Genomic DNA, 19396 nt, shown 5'->3' with positions numbered 1-19396 from the left:
ATATCTAGAAATTTAATTTCTAGATATACTATATAATATTCAAAAGACCAAATCATCCAGAGTTGTGACACTACTCAGATAATTTAGTCTTGGATTAAAATAAAATGTTTTATAAAAGCCAGATATGCAGCCATATAGCCCAATCAGGAAATCTTTCCTGAATAGGTTCAGCTGATGTATGAAGTTAAAGAGCCAAAGTCAAATAATACTTTCAACTTCTTTCCCTGTGATGATCTTACTATGAACATGCTTATGAGAACCTTTGGATCTGTTCCCAGAGTTTATACAGTTCTAACCATGGAATATCTTTCAGCTGGGAAGATAGGCTAAGTTCTGACATTCAGGGATGCTTAAAATTCTACTTTGTTTCCAAAATGCTGTGCAGTGAGATGTCTCATGGTGTCATTTTTAATCATGGGGCAAGAAGGAAAACTAGACTGAAAAACTCCACAGAAACATGTGAATTTCAAACATAATGTAGTGTTTACTGAAATTCACAAATCTTTCATAATATACAATTTTCTAGCATCAGCCATACTAGTCAATTTAAAAAGGTAAAGTAAGTTTAGAGGAAATACAATTCCAAGAAAAAGGTAATTCATAATGCATCACAGCAAATTTTGTTCAGTAGTCTAATAAGATGGTGATAAAACAATATTGCTTCTAATAGCACTGTAAAATTATGAGAATCAAAATAAAAAGACTGACTTAGTGCCTAGATCTTGGTTTCTTATTGCCAAATACAATGGAAAATGAGCATTTCTTGGAGAAGTGATTAATTTCAGGCCTGGAGAGGGGAAAACGCAAGACCAACCTGGAGCATCTTGTGCTTGAAAGTAAAAATGTGCTCAAAGTTGGGAGCAAGTTGCAAAGACACAGGAGCCAACCTGAAGGAACTACTAATGACCAATTCTGGTACTATATGAGCAACAAAATAAATAATGATAGTTTGGGATTATAACACATAGAACAAAATAAATATTCACAAGCCCAAATTGATGTAAATAAGTAAATAAATACATAAAGAGAGAGAGAGATATCTTTCTTATAGAAGAATTCCAAGTAATAAAAATAGTAGGAATCAGGGAAATAAAGTCACCATTAGAACACCACAGTAAATAACTGCTGCCTATAGGCAAGATCCACCAATGGATACTAAAATTAGTGGGGGGAAGCTTGAAAAGAAACAGGATAGAGGGTCTCAAAGTATTTTTTCCCCATCTACTTAAAATCTCAAAGGGAAAAAGTAACTTTAGAATGTAGCAGCTCAACAGACACTACTTTAAACTAGTGATCCAGGTAGTATCAGGACTAAAAAGACAATAGGTAACTTTATAATGCACTGGGAAGGACATATCATTTCTGTGGCAATCTTGCCAAAAAAAATGCATAACCTTAATCTAATCATGAGAAAACATCAGACAAACTCAAATAAGACATTCCACAAAATATCTAACCAGGACTCTTCAAAGTGTCAAGAACATGAAAGACAAGAAAAGAATGAAGAACTGTCACAGATCAGAGAAGACTAAGAGACATGATGACTAAATGCAATATGGAATTCTGGATGGACAAACAGAACAGAAAAAGGTCGTTAGTGGGAAAACTGGTGAAATTCTAATAAGGTCTGTAGTTAGTCAAGAGTAATGTATCAACATTAATTGCTTGGTTTTAATCATTGTACTGTGGTTATGTAAGACCTTAACATTAAAAGTATATGGGAACTCTGTAACTTTTTTGCAGGGCTAAAATTATTTAAAAATAAAACAATCAAAAATAAATTAATAAAATGCCCCACTTTTTGTGGAAGCTAATTTTAACTGACATTCAGATTTAAGGAAAATCTAGGTATTTCTAGAAGATATAAGCAACATTAAATTCAGAAAAGTAATTACTAATATAATTCTCTAATTATGGTATAAAAAAGGTTTTAACGTGGCTAATTTTCTCATAAATAGACTGAAATAAGCTCTAGAAGAATCTTCTCTTTCTCTTTCATGTTAAGAAATCATTCTAAGATTCAAACCTTTCTTTAATTACATTTAATATTTCAAAGGCAGATTAATAAGTTAAAACAGCACTTCTTATATCTAATATAAGCCTTAACTGTAGAGCACTATTACAGTAATTATGTATTTCCAATTCTCTCACTCCTAGATCATAAACTACAAAGGCAAGAACCATCCATCTCTTGCCAACTTCATACCTCTGGCCCTGCATGGTTCTTGAGACATGGGCATACTAATAATTATTAGCTCAAAAATGAATTGAAAGTTCAAGGAAAAGCTTTTCTTAGTTGAAAGGAATTACTTTCATATATTTAAAATGCTTTTAATTATAAGGAACAATACTCTGAGAAAATTATGTCTAAACTTAAAAATAAAATAACCCTCACTATACTTCTTTCAAATATCAGTATTGCCAATATAGCTTGTTTCTCTTCTGGGTTATACTTTACCTACATGACCTAGTCATACATAAGTTTATCCTTTCTTTCAAATTCAGCTTGTAATTTGTGTCATTATAGTGAGTTAATTTTTTAATAGTTTCATTCAAATATATTTCAGTGACTTTGAATTCTTCCTGAAGTACCTGCCTTTATTTACTATAGTAGTCAGTTGTGGATATGATGCAAATAATCTAAGAACTATGTCCTTTAGATAGTTAATGTGGTATTACTTTTGCTACTTAAAAGTCAATACTAATGCCTATGGCCAAAAGCTGTACCAGTGTTCTGTATTAGAATATGTAATCTTTAAGGCTAGATGTGGCATCTTATTCTTTGATATATCTCCAGTAACTGTTATAGAATCTGGTAGATAAGAGTACTTCTTGGTGTCCAAAAAGCAGGAGAATATAGAAGACATATGCATAAAGCAGACTTGTTAAGCCAAATTTAGTACATATTATTAAAGCCAACAATAAAATTTCTGATCATGTTCACTGGATCCACAGTGTAATTTATCATTGTGAAAAGAAAACAAAGGGTTCCAATCTGTTAATTTGGAAATTGGACATTACGTGTTTTATAGATGTAACAGTTTTAAACTAAAGATCATCAGTGAAATAGCTTTTTAAAAGCCCTTTTATCTTCATAAAAATCATAGTAAAATGAAAAACACATTTAACCTGTATAAATAGCAGGGTATTATTTTGGTTGGATTTTGATCAGCTTTATTAGTATTTTAGATTTTCAGTGTCTCGACATAAACAAAAAAACAAAGACAAGACTTTATATTTCATACTATTCAAACCAATGCACAAATGTTTACAAGTGCCAAACATAGGGCCTAAATGCTTTTCTTAATGTTTTAAAGGGTATACAATATAAAAAATGAACATTCCATTCTTGTGCACTCCTAGATAGCTGTTACGGTATTTAAGTTTTGTCTGATGTGAAGTCTGTTAGTTTTCATTAAGCTTTTTAGAATAATAGTTATGATCATGTTTGCCTGAATTTACTTCTTAGACAAAATCCTAACTAGAAATTTATTTTATTGGCTAACTATCCAAAGAAAGTATTAAAAAAAAAAAAAAAAGCAAAACTCAGGAAGGAAGGAGGAGGGAAAGAGGAGAAAAGGAAGGAAGAGGAGATGGATGGAAGAAGGAAATGTACCAAGTGAAAATAAAAACCTGATAAATATCCTTACCTTCACTTTTCTTTTCTGCTTGTTTTGCTGCATTTTCTGCTTTTTTTTGTTTTGCTGCTAAGAGTTCCCGCTTTAACTGTCTTGCTTCTTTTCTGAGCTCGTCACTGTAAAGCAAAAACAGTATGTAAGTATATAACACACTGAAAGAGAAAACTGCTTAGCAAAAACAGGATTATTGGGTTTCAGGTACACTAAATCTCTAAGAAAAACAAAATAAATAATGTAATACCTTTTGTTTCTTACATGTCTATTGTGGAATGGAAACATAGCTAAGGGATATTTTAAGAGCTGCAACTTTTCATAATAGCAATATAACATGAATTACCTATAAAATATACTCCCTTTCAGATATATCAAACAATTAATAAGTGATCAATGACCCATTGTTCTCCTTCTAATTCAGCTGTGAATTTAACATTCTAGTTCCAGTTTAATAAATCATGGAGATCCTGAATCAAAACAAAATTTTAAGAGAAATTCTATTCTCTAAACCTATATATACACAAAAAGATGTAGCTTTAAAACTTGATGAATTCCTGAACTGGCACCAGTAGCTACCATTTATTAAGCAATTACATACTAGGTGCAGTGCTAAAATGCTTTAAGCTGAATTTTTAAAATTCAATTTTTAACTCATATAATACCACAATTTGGCAAATAATTTCCTCTTCTGTGAAACCTAGCAGGCTGCGGTATTCTGATGATTAATACAATCATATATTAAAGGTAAACTGAGATGTAAATACTGACTTCACTACAAGTTGCTACGTGACTAGTTTCTACAAGCCAGTTTTAGGGCAGATTCACATTCATGTGCTTGGTACCCATGATGTGAACAATTAGGGTCACTTCTGACCAGTCAAAACTTTGCATTTCACATCTGTGAATATCAGGCATCCACTCTATTTCAATAAAAGCTAAAATGGATAACAGATACTCAAAGAACATTGTAAATCCGAGTAGGTAACAAGTCTGGAAAAGGTCTAAAAGAAATCCAAGCCAAGCTTTTGTGAAATCTTAAGTCTAAATAGTTCCATACTATGATTCAACCTTTGTGCTTCTTCTTGATCCCCAAATCTTATACTTTTTTTTTTTCCCTTTTAAAACACTGTCCTGTATCAGTTACCAAACTGATAGGTCTTACAATGTGCACAACTCAGTTCTTTTTACCTTTATCAAACACATATAGCTTTATTTTCTATCTGCTTTGCCTCCAAGATCCTGAATTCTGAAACTTCCCTTTCTGATCAAAATCTACTACCTTTTTAACTTTCTCAGTCTTTCGTTCCTATTGAACCTGTGCTCACTTATGTTATAATGAAAGCCAACACCTTTATAGTTCATGATCCATCAGCCCTATTCTTACCCACCTGGCACTCTAACCATTCTAGATGATCCGGTCAATTATTTCACTAATATCCCCATCAGCACCTTTAATTTTCTTGACTTGTTTGTCCTCATGAATATATCATAATCACCTAGAAGAATTTGTCACAACATGCTCCAGGAGACAAACCTCCAGAGAATATTATTTTGTTAGATGTTGAGATGTTGCCTGGGAATTTGCCCTTGTAACAGGTTCCCCAGGTGATTCCAATATGCATTCAGGTTTGGGATCCAGTACATTAGGACTGCCCCAGAGCAATTATCTTCTCTTCCTTACAACTCCAAGCACTCCTACTTCACTGATCCTTTCATTCAGCCAACAAACATACTCAAATTTCCCTGGACTCTGCTCCAATCAAGTGATGATTATCTTCACCAGTGGACTCCTTCCCTGAAAGAACAGTTTATGTATAGAGTCTACTTTCTCAACCTTGAACTTCTTAATCTCTTGCAATCTATCCTTCTTATACTCTACTGAAACTGCTTCCGTATCAACCAAATTCAATGGTCTTTTCTTAGGCTGCCTTTTCCTCTTTGGCTTCTCTATCATTCAATGATATTACCCACTCCTTCCTTCTTGAAATTCTATTCTAATCAGACTATGTATCACTTTAGAGTCTTGATTCTCCAATTCTTATTGTCTTAATTACTTGTTCTGTTCTCAGCCTATAATATTTTTCTCATTTCCATATCCTGTACACTGGCATTTTTATCTAATCTCATAACATCAAATATCACTTTTATATATGTTATTTCTAAATCTGGATGTTTTGTCCTGATTTTTTGGTCCTGCATTTCTAACTATCCATTACAAATCTCCATGTACATTAGTGCTGTGCAATAGAATTATAAGGTAAGACATATATGCAATTTTAAGTTTCTTAGGAACCACATTAAAAAAAGATAAAAGGAAACAGGTTAAATTAATCTTAAGAACTTATTTTAACTCAGTAATTTAGTATGTCCAAAATATCACTATTTCAACATGCAACCAATATAAAAATATTAATACAATATTTTACATTCTTTTTCGTATTAAAAGTTCTAAATCTGGTACAGGACATCTCAGTACATTAGTACATTAAACTAGACACATTTCGAGGTCCCAGATCTAGATGGATAGCGGAGGCTAGATGCTGCATAATTACAAACTATGTTCAAACTTGAAGTCATCTCTTCCCTGCCCAAATCTGTTCCTTTTCTGGAAGTCTCTATGTGATTGTGGAACCATTTTCCTCCTAATGACCAGACTTTAAACTTCCTCTGGGACTGTTCCCCCACCCTTTCACTGAATCACTGTCGAAATATGTCATTTTCCAATCTCTCTTATATATAGCTACTCCTCTTGACTCTCAACATCAATGCCTAGTTCAGGCTCTCATTATGTATTCCTCAGATAAATGTAATTACTTCCTATTTCTTGAAGTTATTTGAGCACAGGGAATAGCAACCACATCTTTGCTCTATCCGCTAAATACCATTATCTTTTTATTATATTATTTTTAAAAAATTTTAATTTGGTAAGTAATTCAGAAATTTAGATGTTTTCTGAATACTAAGGTCTTTGAGGAAAGGACTATTTTGAAAGTTGAATAGGAAATACTGCATGATGGCTGAACAAACTAATTATGAGAGTAATTTGAAGTATGCAAAATATGAGAGGCAATGACAGTATATACGGTTGTAGAGGCAGTAAAGCATAATAATCAAAAGGATTAACTTCGAATTCAGAAAGTCCTGATTTAAAGGCTAACTCTATCACTTATTATCTGAGCGACCTAAGAACAATGACCTATCTGAGACTCAGGTTCTTCAACTATAAAATGGGGGTAAGATATTTAAAATATTGGGCACCGAATACATGTTCAACAGATGGTAGCTATTATTATTTAGATCATGTTTAAAATAGCACTACAGTTAAGGATTGTTTGTGATGTAGGCATATTTCTTTATTATGTTATTTACTATAAATAAATGTTACATCTATTACATATGGAGATTAACTCTGTTCATAATTTTTATAAAGGGCAATAAACGCATAATGCCAGCTTCTAAAGATCTATCCTTAAATAGTCAAAGACTTGGATGCACTATTGAAGTAGCCATAATAACAGACAAACTAAATAAGGATGAATACAAACTCAAAAAAGACAAAGTGAGACAGAGAAGGGAAGGTCTATAAGATTATTAAAAACTGCTTCATTATACTGGATTTTTCAAATGATTCAGAATTTACAACATTGTCAAAATCTTCCAGACTACTGAAACAATGCTATTTGTTGCTACTTGTGGAATCCATAACTCCTGGAATGAAGTGAAAATTTTTAAACTAGTCCTTAGGTCACAGTCTAATTTTAGGGTTCCCAGTCTTATATTCTCTGGAATATAATCTTATCTACTGGCACTAGAATATATTTAAATGTGTTAAAATGAGAATAAAAATTGTAAGCCTGGAGTACATGTCACCTTATATAGCCAAATTAGCAGCTTGCTTTAGAGTCCAATCAGCATCTTTTTGCCCTCAGAGCCTAGCTTCTGTTTGTATGATAAAAGAAATGACTTCTGGGGTGCCTGGGTGGCTCGGTTAAGCATCCGATTCTTGATTTTGGCTCAGGTCATGATCTCAGGGTCCTGGGATCGAGCCCCACATCGGGCTTTGTACTCAGTGGGGAGTCTGCTTGAAGATTCTCTCTCTCTCCCTCTTCCTCTGCTCTCCCTCCCACCCCCATTCACTCCCACTCTCAAAAAAAAAGAAAGAAAAGCCTTCTGTAAACTATTAACTCTGAGCTAATTCATTTTTTTCCCTAATAAGTATGTTTCTAGTTTAAATTCATTTGGATTTTAATATGGTTTATATGATATCACCATTATCCACCAGATAATTCTGCATTGTAATATTTTTTTATCTGGTCCAATGGAAAAAAGCATTTCTTTAAAGAAATCAGCCCAATAAAATATCAACAGCCTAGAAATTATAGTAGTCTTTATATATTTAATAACAGCAAAGAAATTACTAATTTATTCAATAACTTCTGGAGCATCTAATATCTATATGGTACCATTCTGAGTGATGGCACAGAAATCAAGGTGAATAAGGAGGGAAAGGAACCTAACTTAGCTAGATTCTTTAAATCAGTCACCTCCCTTACCACTTAATCTTCTCAATAACATGTGGTATAGGCATTTTACAGATAAGAAATCTGAGGCTTGTGGAGATTAAATACTTAGCCTGATGTCACACAATCTATCAGTAGCTGATAGAGATCCAAACTAAAAATGGGATTGTCTGTATTCTTTACATTATAGTCCACTAATACCTTGAGAAAATCTCCAAGGAGCCTAAATTCCAAGGAGGGACATAAATCTTGTACATAAATAAATAATAACAGTACATAATAAAAAGTGGAGACCTGCCATGACAAAGAAATGACTGAAGCATTTTGCAATTCATAGACGAAAAGATTACAGTAGGCTAAATAAGGGATGGTTTCACAGAGGAGAAATTTGACCTAAGCCCTGAAAGATGAATAGGAATTAACCACCCATGTGGAGATAAAGTGAAGAGGCACCTAAGCAGTGTGTTTAAATCAAGACAGGGAGGCAGGAAACACAGGGTGAGTGTTAAAACATTATGCTATAGCATAAATATTTATAGGGCTTGGGGCTAGTAACAAAAGATAGAGCTAGGAAGAGAATCTGGGACAGAGCCTAAATGCCAAGCATTTATGAGTGACCAGGTGGGAATATTTTTCTCCAATTTCTCTACAGCTTTGAGCTTTCAATTTTTTTTTATACCCAATTTCTCACCTGCTCTTATTGCTTCATTTTACCTACTATCCACCTACTTTAATACCTTACTAGTAACCCATACACTTTTTAAATTGCTGTCTTAGAAAAAGTAACTTATGACTTCCTAATAACAAGTTTCAATGGCTTCCTTTTCGATGGTAACTTAGACCTTCATTAGAATCTTTCTTGACCACCTTATCTGTGACCTTTTGCAATCTCAGACATAGTGTCATGCCAGATCTTCTACATTTCTAATATTCTGTCTCTCTTTCCATTGGATTCTACTCTTTGACCCCTGCTCCTCAAATTTAGGGGCTTCTCAGTAGCCTAGTCAACCCTCTCCCTTTCTCTTTAGATTTCATCCACATTCAGGGCTTCAATTCCATCTATCTTGATGCACTCAATGTATAAAATCAAGAGTGTTAGCCTGATGCTCTTTATATATTTCCACTTTCAAGCTTAAATCACATTTCTAACTGCCAGATGGTTACTTCCATTAGATAGTCCACAAGTGCATCAAATTTACCATTGTAAAAGTCAGACTGATCACTTAGGCTTCTCAAAAAAATCACCTTATTTCTGTCTTTCCTATTTTTGACCACCAGAATGCTGGTTGTCAGGCCCACCTTCTACTATTACTCCCTTACTTTTTATAGCTGTTAGTGGTCACATCCTTCCTTTATGGAGTCTCTTCCTTTCTGTAGTCAGTGACAGCTGTTCAGATTTTCACAACTGCACTATCACACCAGCCCGCCCACCTGGCCTGTGTGCCTCCGGTTTGGCCTTTCTCCCATTCATTTAGCATACTTACGCCATACCCTGTAATTCTACTCCCCTAATGTTCATAACTCCCCAAATCCTACTCACGTGTGCACTACTTTCTTTCCCAAGCATCTGAGTCCCTCCCGTTAGCTACCTTCAAACTACTTTTTCAACCTAATCTCTCACATATCCTCTACAGTTACTCTAAATTTTAGCCAAAACATACCAGTCATATGTTGGTGAACTTTCAGCTTCAGTACACATTTCCCCTTGTTCATGCTATTTCCATTTTACCTAAAATGGTCTTTCCTCCCTATTTCCGTCTACTAAAATTTCCCTCAGCTTTCAGTACATTATAGAGAAAGTGGCACCTGAGCACAGCATTGGGGCAAGGTTGCCAACCTCACTGAGCCTTAGGTTTCTCATCTATAAACTGTGGCTGTATTCAGCATGTGTATTATAACAAGGCTGATGCAAAGATTGAGAATGAGTCAGAGTAAGAGCATTATCAGGGTTTCTTAGTGACAAATATACTACAATAAATTCATGACTGTTGAATTACATAAGCAATTTAAATAATTAAAACTTTAAATAAAAATTAATCATTTTAGTAAAAATTCATGGTAATAGTGTTACACTATTAAAAGCATCTACTCTAATGTCATTGATGGGTTGTTTTTCTTTTTAAATCTAATGTCCATTTCAAAGATTAAACAAAACATTCTGGTAAAAACAGAGACATGTTTGTCAGAAGACCTAGACCCAACATCATGATATGGCCACAAGCAATTAATCCTCCTTCCTTGCCTCAGTTTTACCATCACTCAAGTACATTCTGAGCAAGGTCAGAATCATTCTATTTCAACTTCTTTGTATTAAGGATCTTAAAACCCAGTATTGAAGGAAATGGTGAGATGCCAAATATAGTCATTTCATCTTAGATACAAAAAGGTGAAGTGTGAAGATAGTAAGAGATTTTTTTCAATATTGCCCAAGCCAGGAATGGAATTGTAAACATGATAGAGGCTCCTGATTCTTTATGTGGCTTCTCATTTAGTTTGCTAACTACTCACTGAGTGAACAGTACATTTAGAGTTGAATACCTTATTTTTTTTTAAGATTTTATTTATTTATTTGACAGAGAGCTATAGCGAGAGAGGGAACACAAGCAGGGGGACTGGGCGAGGGAGAAGCAGACTTCCTGCTGAGCAGGGAGCCCGATGTGGGGCTCGATCCCAGGACCCTGGGATCATGACCTGAGCCGAAGGCAGACCCTTAACGACTGAGCCACCCAGGTGCCCCTGAATACCTTATTTTTAAGCTGAACTTTTTTTTATACAACAGAAGACATTATGAATAAGTAACTACACGGGAAAGTTTTTATAACTATAGCATGTGTGCATTTTTATCAGACTGTATTACTTTATAGTAGTAGTTGAAAATCTTGCAATGTTTTAAATTGTGCAGCTTTTCAACTTGAGACTGAGGATTTAAAATGGCAACAATTATCTTGCACAATTTTCAGTCAGTTTTTATTTTTTCCCAGATGCTTTTTTAAAAAAAGATTTTATTTATTTGAGAGAGAGCGCGCACAAGTGAGGGGAGGTGCAAAGGGAGAGGGAGAGAGAATCTCAGGCAGACTCCCTGCTGAGTGCGGAGCCTGATGGTGGGGCTCGGTCTCACAATCCTGAGATCATGACCTGAGCCAAAACCAAGAGTAGGATGCTCAGTCAACTGAGCCACGCAGGCGCCCTCCCAGATGCTTTTCTCTTTTTCTTGTTTCCAGGAATGTGCCTTAGGAAAATTTTGAGTTGTATCTGTTCTTTTTTCTTATGGCATGAGAAATATCATCTTAATGTTAGGGTGATGAACTCAAACACTGACCTTTTCTAACATTCACCTTCAAAAAAAAAAAGACCTGACTGGTTGACATGCCTTTTTTTTTTTTAAAGATTTTATTTATTTATTTGAGAGAGAGCACAGAGGGAGAAGGAGACTCCTGCTGAGCAGAGAGCCTGATGTGGGGCTCGATCCCAAGACACTGAGATCATGACCTGAGCCGAAAGGAGACGCTTAACCAACTGAGCCACTCAGGCACCCCATGTTTGACTTTTGAAAAGAACTCTAATCTATGAAAATGAAGTGGACAATAAATGAATTTGTTTAGAGACCTTATTAAGCAGGCTGACAGCTAAACATACGTCCATTACAGATCATTGTTTCTGGGACCATAGATGTAGTACTTGCAGTTAGCTTAAGCCTGCTATTTCCCAACATCTGATAAGAATTCGTAACACATGGAAATGATTGCAAAGCAAACAGTACACCCTTCATGGTTTTCAGTCTGCTGCTTTAATCACAAAGATACTGAATCTGTTTGTAATGAAACAACAGCTTGGCTGTTGATGAAACCATAAAATAGCCATAATAATAGCCTATCAGAAACATTAAAACTATAGATGTATGGTACGATTTTTAGGCTTATGGTATCATCAGCTGAAGTGGAGAATGGAGGTTTAGCATGGGCATCAGAAGGTATCATAATATGTTGTAGTTTATATATGAACTGTGAAAATACATACATATATCCAGGAAATATCTAACCAAATTAAATCAGGGAAACCCACTGTACGTTTAAAGCTCTTCTTTACCTATTACTGGCAGTCTGGCCTTAGATAACTAGGTTAAATCTAAGTCTTGGTTGCTGCATCTTGAGATGTGAAAAATACTAAGGTTGTAAGAAATGAATACAACACAATTCCATGGAAATTGCTTAGCATACTTAACATGATGCTCAGAATATGTACTCAACATTAGTTTGCTTCTATTATCATTAGTTTTTCTCACCCACACCACAAACACTATTTCTGTTTTTACTATTTACAGAATCAGTTACTGACCAACTGAGATCTCAGGCTAACTAAAGATTAAAACGGCAAATTCTTTCATTTTTCTCATGAATACACAGATTTCAAAAGCTTACTGATAAATTTTTGTATTTGATTCACTGCTTGGATTAAATACCACATGCAATGAAAATGAAAAATACAACAGTTTAAAACAACTAAAAATTACAAAATTCCCATATCCTAATTCTGGTCACTAAGCACTTGGAACTGAACTGCTTATATTCTTCCATTATAATCTAGTTGAGAAGCTAAAGAACAAACAAGTCAACAAAGAAAAGTACCTATACTTACAAATTCTATGAGGGAGGCTAAAGGGGAACCTACATTATTTTTAGTCTACGTGATCTTAAAAAGCATCTATCAAAAGATAAGGTTTAATCTGAGAGATAATGCTCTACATGTCCTTTACAATCTATTACACCAATATGTAGGAATAGAAAGACTGTAATTTGGAAAGACAGAGGAGTCTAAATGCACCTACATACAGCCTTTAGAAAAATCTTACTCATTTCATATGAAAGATCACATTTATTTCTAAATAAAAAGTTTAGACATCTGATGTAGATTGCCATTAATTTTGTACGATTTCTTTCAAATCTTATAAAGTTTTATTCTCTTCCAAAACAGACTAAACAGTGAATCCTGCACAAAATCATAAAATGTCCATAACAGTAGGTGATATTGCTATTCTGTCTAAACACCAAGTAAGAAGTGCAGAATCAAACATGTTATTTTACAGCAAGACCTTGGCTTAGCTAATATTTCACACAAGTGGAGTAAATTTGTTGTGGCAGAAATTCGGTCTTTAGCCATGTGTCTATTCCACAATCCAACTTTACAAATGATATTAACTCAATATGAAAAACATGAGATTTCCATTTCCAGTAAGACAACATATAAGGAAACCTGAAAATTCTCTTGCAATCAAACACCTAGGAGAGCTGAATAAAGTACGTTTTTAAAAAATATAATGAATGTATAACTTAGCTCTTTAAATACATAGCTTACCTTGCTAAAACCTAAGGGTTGAAAAACAAGAAGAGGACTGAGAACCAGAGCAAGAAGCATTGCAACTGTTACTGGGATACTCTGAGGTAAGTGGCCTCAGTAACCTAGGATTGTGGGCTTTAACATGGGGCTTTAGTTATGAGGATCGAAGTAGTACTCCTACACATAAATCTAAAGATTCTCTACTCATAGGAAAGGTGAGAATAAACACATCTACTAAAAAAACATAGGAAGACTACAAAGAAGATTGTCTCAGGTCCATGCAGGCTCTCAAGCTAATGAATATTTCCAGGATATCTAAGGAGTATTTTTAATTAAAACCACCAGTGACCTATTATACTCTATTGTGCCTGTTGGAACAAAAGGCAAATTATCTCTGAAGGAAGAAATCTTCAGTCAGATTTCAAAGGATTCTGAAGAGTTCTTAAAAAAAAAAAAAAAGCTCCCAATAAAAAGATTTCATAACATACAAGGAAACAAGACATTGTGAGAATCAGAGGACTAACAAGTAATAATAGAACCTGACCCTCAAAACTTTAGACTGCAAAAATAAAACAAGTATATTTATTATATGGAGATAATAAAAAATTGAATACAAAATCTACATCAATAATTGGAAGAATCAAAACAACTTTCAAAAGGGACAAATAGAATAGCTAAACTCAATGAACTACTGAATAGCTGAAAAAAAGGGATTGAGTGAATTAGATATATCTGAAAACACACATAACACAGGAGGCAAAACAGAAAAAAAATCAACAACTGTAGAGAGTTAAAAGAAATGGAAGACAGAATAAGAAAGTCCATTACAAGTGGAACTGCAGAAAGAGAAAACAGAAACGGGAATTGAGACAATAATGTCTGGGAGTTTTCCAAAATTGCTGAAAAATATTAGTCTTAGATTCAGGAAGCTCAATGAATTCAAGCAAGATAAATAAAAAGAAAATCCAAATGTAGACATATCATAGTCAAAACGCAGAACACCACAAACTGATCTTAAAACAACCAGCATATGGGCACCTGACTGGCTCAGTCAGTTAAGCGTCCCACTCTTGGTTTCGGTTCAGGTCATGATCTCATGGGTCCTGGAAATCAGCCCTGTGTCGGGCTACACACTTGGCAGGGAGTCTGCTAGAAGATTCTCTCCCTCTGTCTCCCCTCTCCAACCCCCCCGCCCTGCATATGCTCACTCTCTCTCTCTCTCCCTCAAATAAAGTAAATGGATAAATCTTAAAAAAAAGAAAAAAACAAGGATAAATCACTTAAAATTAAATTCACCTTTTTCTTGCACAGAGCAAGTAGCTGGACATATTGTGAGAATAAAGTAGTCATGGACTTATGCAACATAAAATGATGTCTTTCATTATTGTCATGAAAGCAAAGAACAAATAATGCCTGGATGCTTAAACAAAAATGATTATGGTCCTAACTAGCTTAACTATTTCAAGAATGCAAAATAATTGGTCAAAGTTAAGCTTGGGATATATTTCTACTAACGTACTATAGAGTAGGTTCTTACCCATTTTCTGGCCTCTAATGCTGCCTTGAGTATAAAGCAGAAGACAAGCCAATTACAGGTGTAGGATAAATGGGTGGGTCCAGGTGGTAGAAGGAGTACTAGCAGCAGCAAGAATATAAAAGACCGAAGGGGATTTAGCTGATAGCACAATCTGAGTCAACACCATGATGTGACTGTCCGAAAGAGTGTGTATGATTATAGGTCTCATTAAAAGAAGTACGGGTTTCCCAATAGGCATATTACATCTTTTGCAATTGTTCCACAATCCCTGGATATTCTGCTCTATTTTGTTCTTTGTTGCCCTAGCTTTTTGGTTTTCAAAGATTCTATTGATATATATCCTCTAGCTCAGAGATTCTTTCCTCTGTGTCCAGTCTACTAATAAGCCCATTCAAAGGTAGTCTTCACTTCTCTTACAGTGTTTTTGATCTGTAGGATTTCTTTTTGGTTCCTTCTCATCTTTCCTCATCATTTTGGTCTTCATTTCTCTGCTTACATTGCCTGTCTGTCCTTTCATGTGGTCTACTTTGTCCAGTAGAGTTCTCAGCATAGTAATGATGGTTGTTTCAAGTTCCCGGTCTGAGAATTCCAACATCCTTGCCATATCTGGCACTGATGCTTGCTCCATCTCTTCAAATTGTGTCTTTTGCCTTTTGGTGTGGCTTGTAATTTTTTCCTGGTAGCCATTCATGATGTACTAGGTAAAAGGAACTGCTGTAAATAGGCCTTTAGTAATGTGGTGGTGAGGTGTGGGAGGGGATGCCCTATAGACCTATGATTAGGTATTAGTCTTTTAGTGATCCTATGCCTCTGGACTAGACTTCACAAGTGTTTCTCAGGTTTGTTTGTTTGTTTGTTTTTAAAGATTTTATTTATTTATTTGACAGAGGGTGAGAGAGGGAACACAAGCAGGGGGAGTGGGAGAGGGAGAAGCAGGCTTCCCACGGAGCAGGGAGCCCGATGTGGGGCTCGATCCCAGGACCCTGGGATCATGACCTGAGCTGAAGGCAGACGCTTAACGACTGAGCCACCCAGGTGCCCCTCTCAGGTTTGTTTTTGTTTTTGTTTTTTTTGTCCCCCATTAGGTGGGGCAGGATGGCTACAGTGGACTTGAGTTTATATTTTCCTTCTCCCACATGAAAGGCTAGAGGAAACTGGAGTTGGGTGTTTCACTTCTGCCATAAGGAGGGCTAGAGCTAGAGGAAGTTGGCTATTTCCCTTCCCCCAGGTAAGTTAAGCTCTGATAATTCCCCAACAGGTTAGGCTCTAGTTAACTAGTTTTCCCTAAAGGCAAGCAAGAAGACCATATTCTGTTATATTTCAAAATGATTCCTTTTACCCTTCCTCTGGAGGAGGCACTAGGGGATTTTTCTGTTATATTTACTATAAGAACCTAGTTGAACTCTCAGAGGTAAATCTCACAATGTTATGGGGACGCCTCCCTATGACTGTGTCACCCTGGAGTTTTTAACTCTCAGATCTGTCCACACAGAGCCTCCAGCAATTCATCAACTGTAGTTCAGGTTTCTCATCCAGCACTGTTCTTTTTTTTTTTTTTTTTTAAAGATTTTATTTATTTATTTGAGAGAGAGAAAATGAGAGACAGAAAGCAGGAGAGGGAGGAGGGTCAGAGGGAGAAGCAGACTCCCTGCCGAGCAGGGAGCCCGATGCGGGACTCGATCCCGGGACTCCAGGACCATGACCTGAGCCGAAGGCAGTCGCTTAACCAACTGAGCCACCCAGGTGCCCTCCAGCACTGTTCTTATGGCAGTTTCTCCTTGTGCTCAGGTGAGCTGCAACTCCCTGTGGTCACCTGTCTGTCTTTCCAATATTGGAGGAAGAAGTGTGCCCTCTTTCCTCACATCTGGTAGTGATCCAAGAAGAGGAAAAAGGCAAGGTTAAATAATTTTATTAAAAAAGAATATATTTTTATTTTACTTGAATTTAACATAAAAATACTAAATGGAAAACTAAAAAATTTTCTAAATTTTATATAAATGTTTCTTTGTGTCAAGAGATTTCTTAAGAAATTCTTCCATTTTATGAAAAAATGTTATAAAAATATTAGGAGAATGGAGGTTTTTTTTTTTTTTTTTTTAATGACATTTTAGGCTGTACTGATTCACTTCCTGCCCTAAAGGTTGAGGAAATTAGTATACTTCATATTTTTTCCATTTTTCCCTTCCTGCATTTTCCAATTTGGGTTAGTTATATTATTGTTTTTACATTGTCAATGTTCATAGCATTTCTATGTAGAATTTTCAAAGTTGTATAGTCTTAGTTTTATATGTAAATGGATTTATTATTCACCACCATCTCTTTTTCTCCTAGTCCTGAGTTTAAGAGATGTCTGGAATAATATTCACTTTCTGTTAATAATAGTTATTTCTGGATGTAGATGTGTTGTTGTTTCAGGTTTCCTATTTTCTTCTTGCTCTGATATGCTCCCTTAATTTTTTATGAGTAGGAATCATTTTTACAAAAAAACTAAAGTCATTTAGAAAAAAAATTTAATGAGCTACATTTATCGCAGTATCTAACACTGTGATTCAATATGTAGTACAGACTAAATAAATATAGGCATAAACTGAGGGAGAAATGGTATCAGAATACTAATCCTGGAAACCATCAGAGAGATGTGTGGAGGCTAGGGAAGAGAACTTTTATGAGAAGACATTTCAAACATAACACAGAGAATAAAAACCACTAAGAACATTACAACAGATAAAATAATGTATACCAAAAAATTATGAGGTAATTTTTGTGAAGGTCATACTTAATGGAAAATAAGCATTATGTAAATTATTTATTAAAGATTCCCCATTTCCCACAGTACTCTTGCTTTGCTAAGTTTGTTTTACTTACATCAAAATGACTTCAATATTATGTAAAAGTATGAAAATGTGAACAAATGATTTTAAGTAGAATACATGGTATGGATTAAATAAGGAAAGAAAGTGAGGCAGAAATTTTTTCTGGCATTCAGCTAGACTTTCATCAGCATGGATTAGAATGATATAAACCGGCTTCTAGAGGATCATAAGGTTTTATACAGTGTTTCTTTCACAAATGGAGTTGCAAATGGGTGGTCCTTTTAAATCATTGAAACTTCCCATTTTAAGTTTAAGGACTGTTGGCCCTGCCTTTGTTATCTAATGCATGTAGAGACACTGAGGTCCCTCCTTCACCTGCAAGACCCTTTTATGTGGCTCCTGGACCAGTTGTAATAAGGACAAAAAGTACATCATAAGCTTCCATTCTGCTCAAGAATGAGTCACACTATTTATTATAGGTCTATAAAATCAAGTCTAATCCAAGTGTAGCCTTTCTGATAGTAACTAAAAGATGGTGGTGGTGGGGCGCCTGGGTGGCTCAGTTGGTTGGGCGACTGCCTTTGGCTCAGGTCATGATCCTGGAGTCCTGGGATCGAGTCCCGCATCGGGCTCCCTGCTCAGCAGGGAGTCTGCTTCTTCCTCTGACCCTCCCCCCTCTCATGCTCTCTCTATCTCATTCTCTCTCTCAAATAAATAAATAAAATCTTTAAAAAAAAAAAGATGGTGGTGGTGATGATGATGATATTATATCTTATTTTTCTAACTTTAATTTCAGACTCTCTTCTCACTGGGTGGGTGGGAGTTCCCAAGTTCACCAAGAAGTACTTTGCTTGCTTTTTCAAGACAGATGAGCCATTAGATAAATGGTGCTCTTACTTACCTGACTTTGAAGATTACCGTTCCTAACTGCCTAGTTTAATGAGCACGCTTAGACTCTGAGTACAGATGCCTTCCCAAATCAAGTTCACTGCATCCTTTTGACCATGGGACTCTGATTTGGCTTGCCATCAAGTCAGTCTCCAACTAGAGTCAGGGTAACTTTTTCAAGCTCAATTTGACCTCATTGATTCCTTGCTACAGCACCCCTTGATGCTTAAAGTACATACTTATCGACTTTACTACAAGGTTCTTCATGGTCTCAGCTATGCTTTAGTCTCTAGCTCTGTCTCTGGTGCCTCACCCCTTGCATGCATTCCACACATTCTAAAACCCCATTAGTTCTTAGAATGTATCATAATCTTTGACACCTACTCCTCGTGGCCTACAACACTCCTCTCTTTCACTTCCCTTCTACTTAGAACTCACATTTATCCTTCAAATCTCAGCTTCCATGTCACTTTCTCTGCAGAGACTTCTGAACTCCAATATTGGTACACAAGCTCCCTATGTTTATCCTTACTGTCACACTGATAATAACATATTTTAACTGCCTGTTACTTCTTTGTAATATCCACGTCCAATAAAACCAAGTCATTTTACTTTTATAACCCAAATAACTAGCACAGAATCTGACACATAAGCGGTATTCAGCACTCAGTA

The 19396-nt window shown here is 35.5% G+C and overlaps 1 protein-coding gene across 3 annotated transcripts in view; it reads right to left on the bottom strand.

The window, feature by feature from the left end:
- The window catches only part of CWC27 (CWC27 spliceosome associated cyclophilin), a 200368-nt gene that overhangs the window by 99442 nt on the left and 81530 nt on the right, over positions 1-19396 (bottom strand). For all 3 annotated transcript variants that reach the window (XM_064596166.1, XM_064596167.1, XM_045895473.3), the window contains exon 11: positions 3651-3754. In XM_064596166.1, the coding sequence (XP_064452236.1) occupies positions 3651-3754 (104 nt within the window). The remainder of the gene's footprint in view (positions 1-3650; positions 3755-19396) is intronic.

The sequence above is a fragment of the Mirounga angustirostris genome, unplaced genomic scaffold (genome assembly GCF_029215605.1).
Source record: "Mirounga angustirostris isolate CCGP_5_RB_7025 unplaced genomic scaffold, mMirAng1.0.hap1 SCAF_7, whole genome shotgun sequence".
NCBI lineage: Eukaryota > Metazoa > Chordata > Mammalia > Carnivora > Phocidae > Mirounga > Mirounga angustirostris.
Note: the sequence above shows the minus strand (reverse complement) of the source record. Positions and strands in the feature narration are given on the sequence as shown.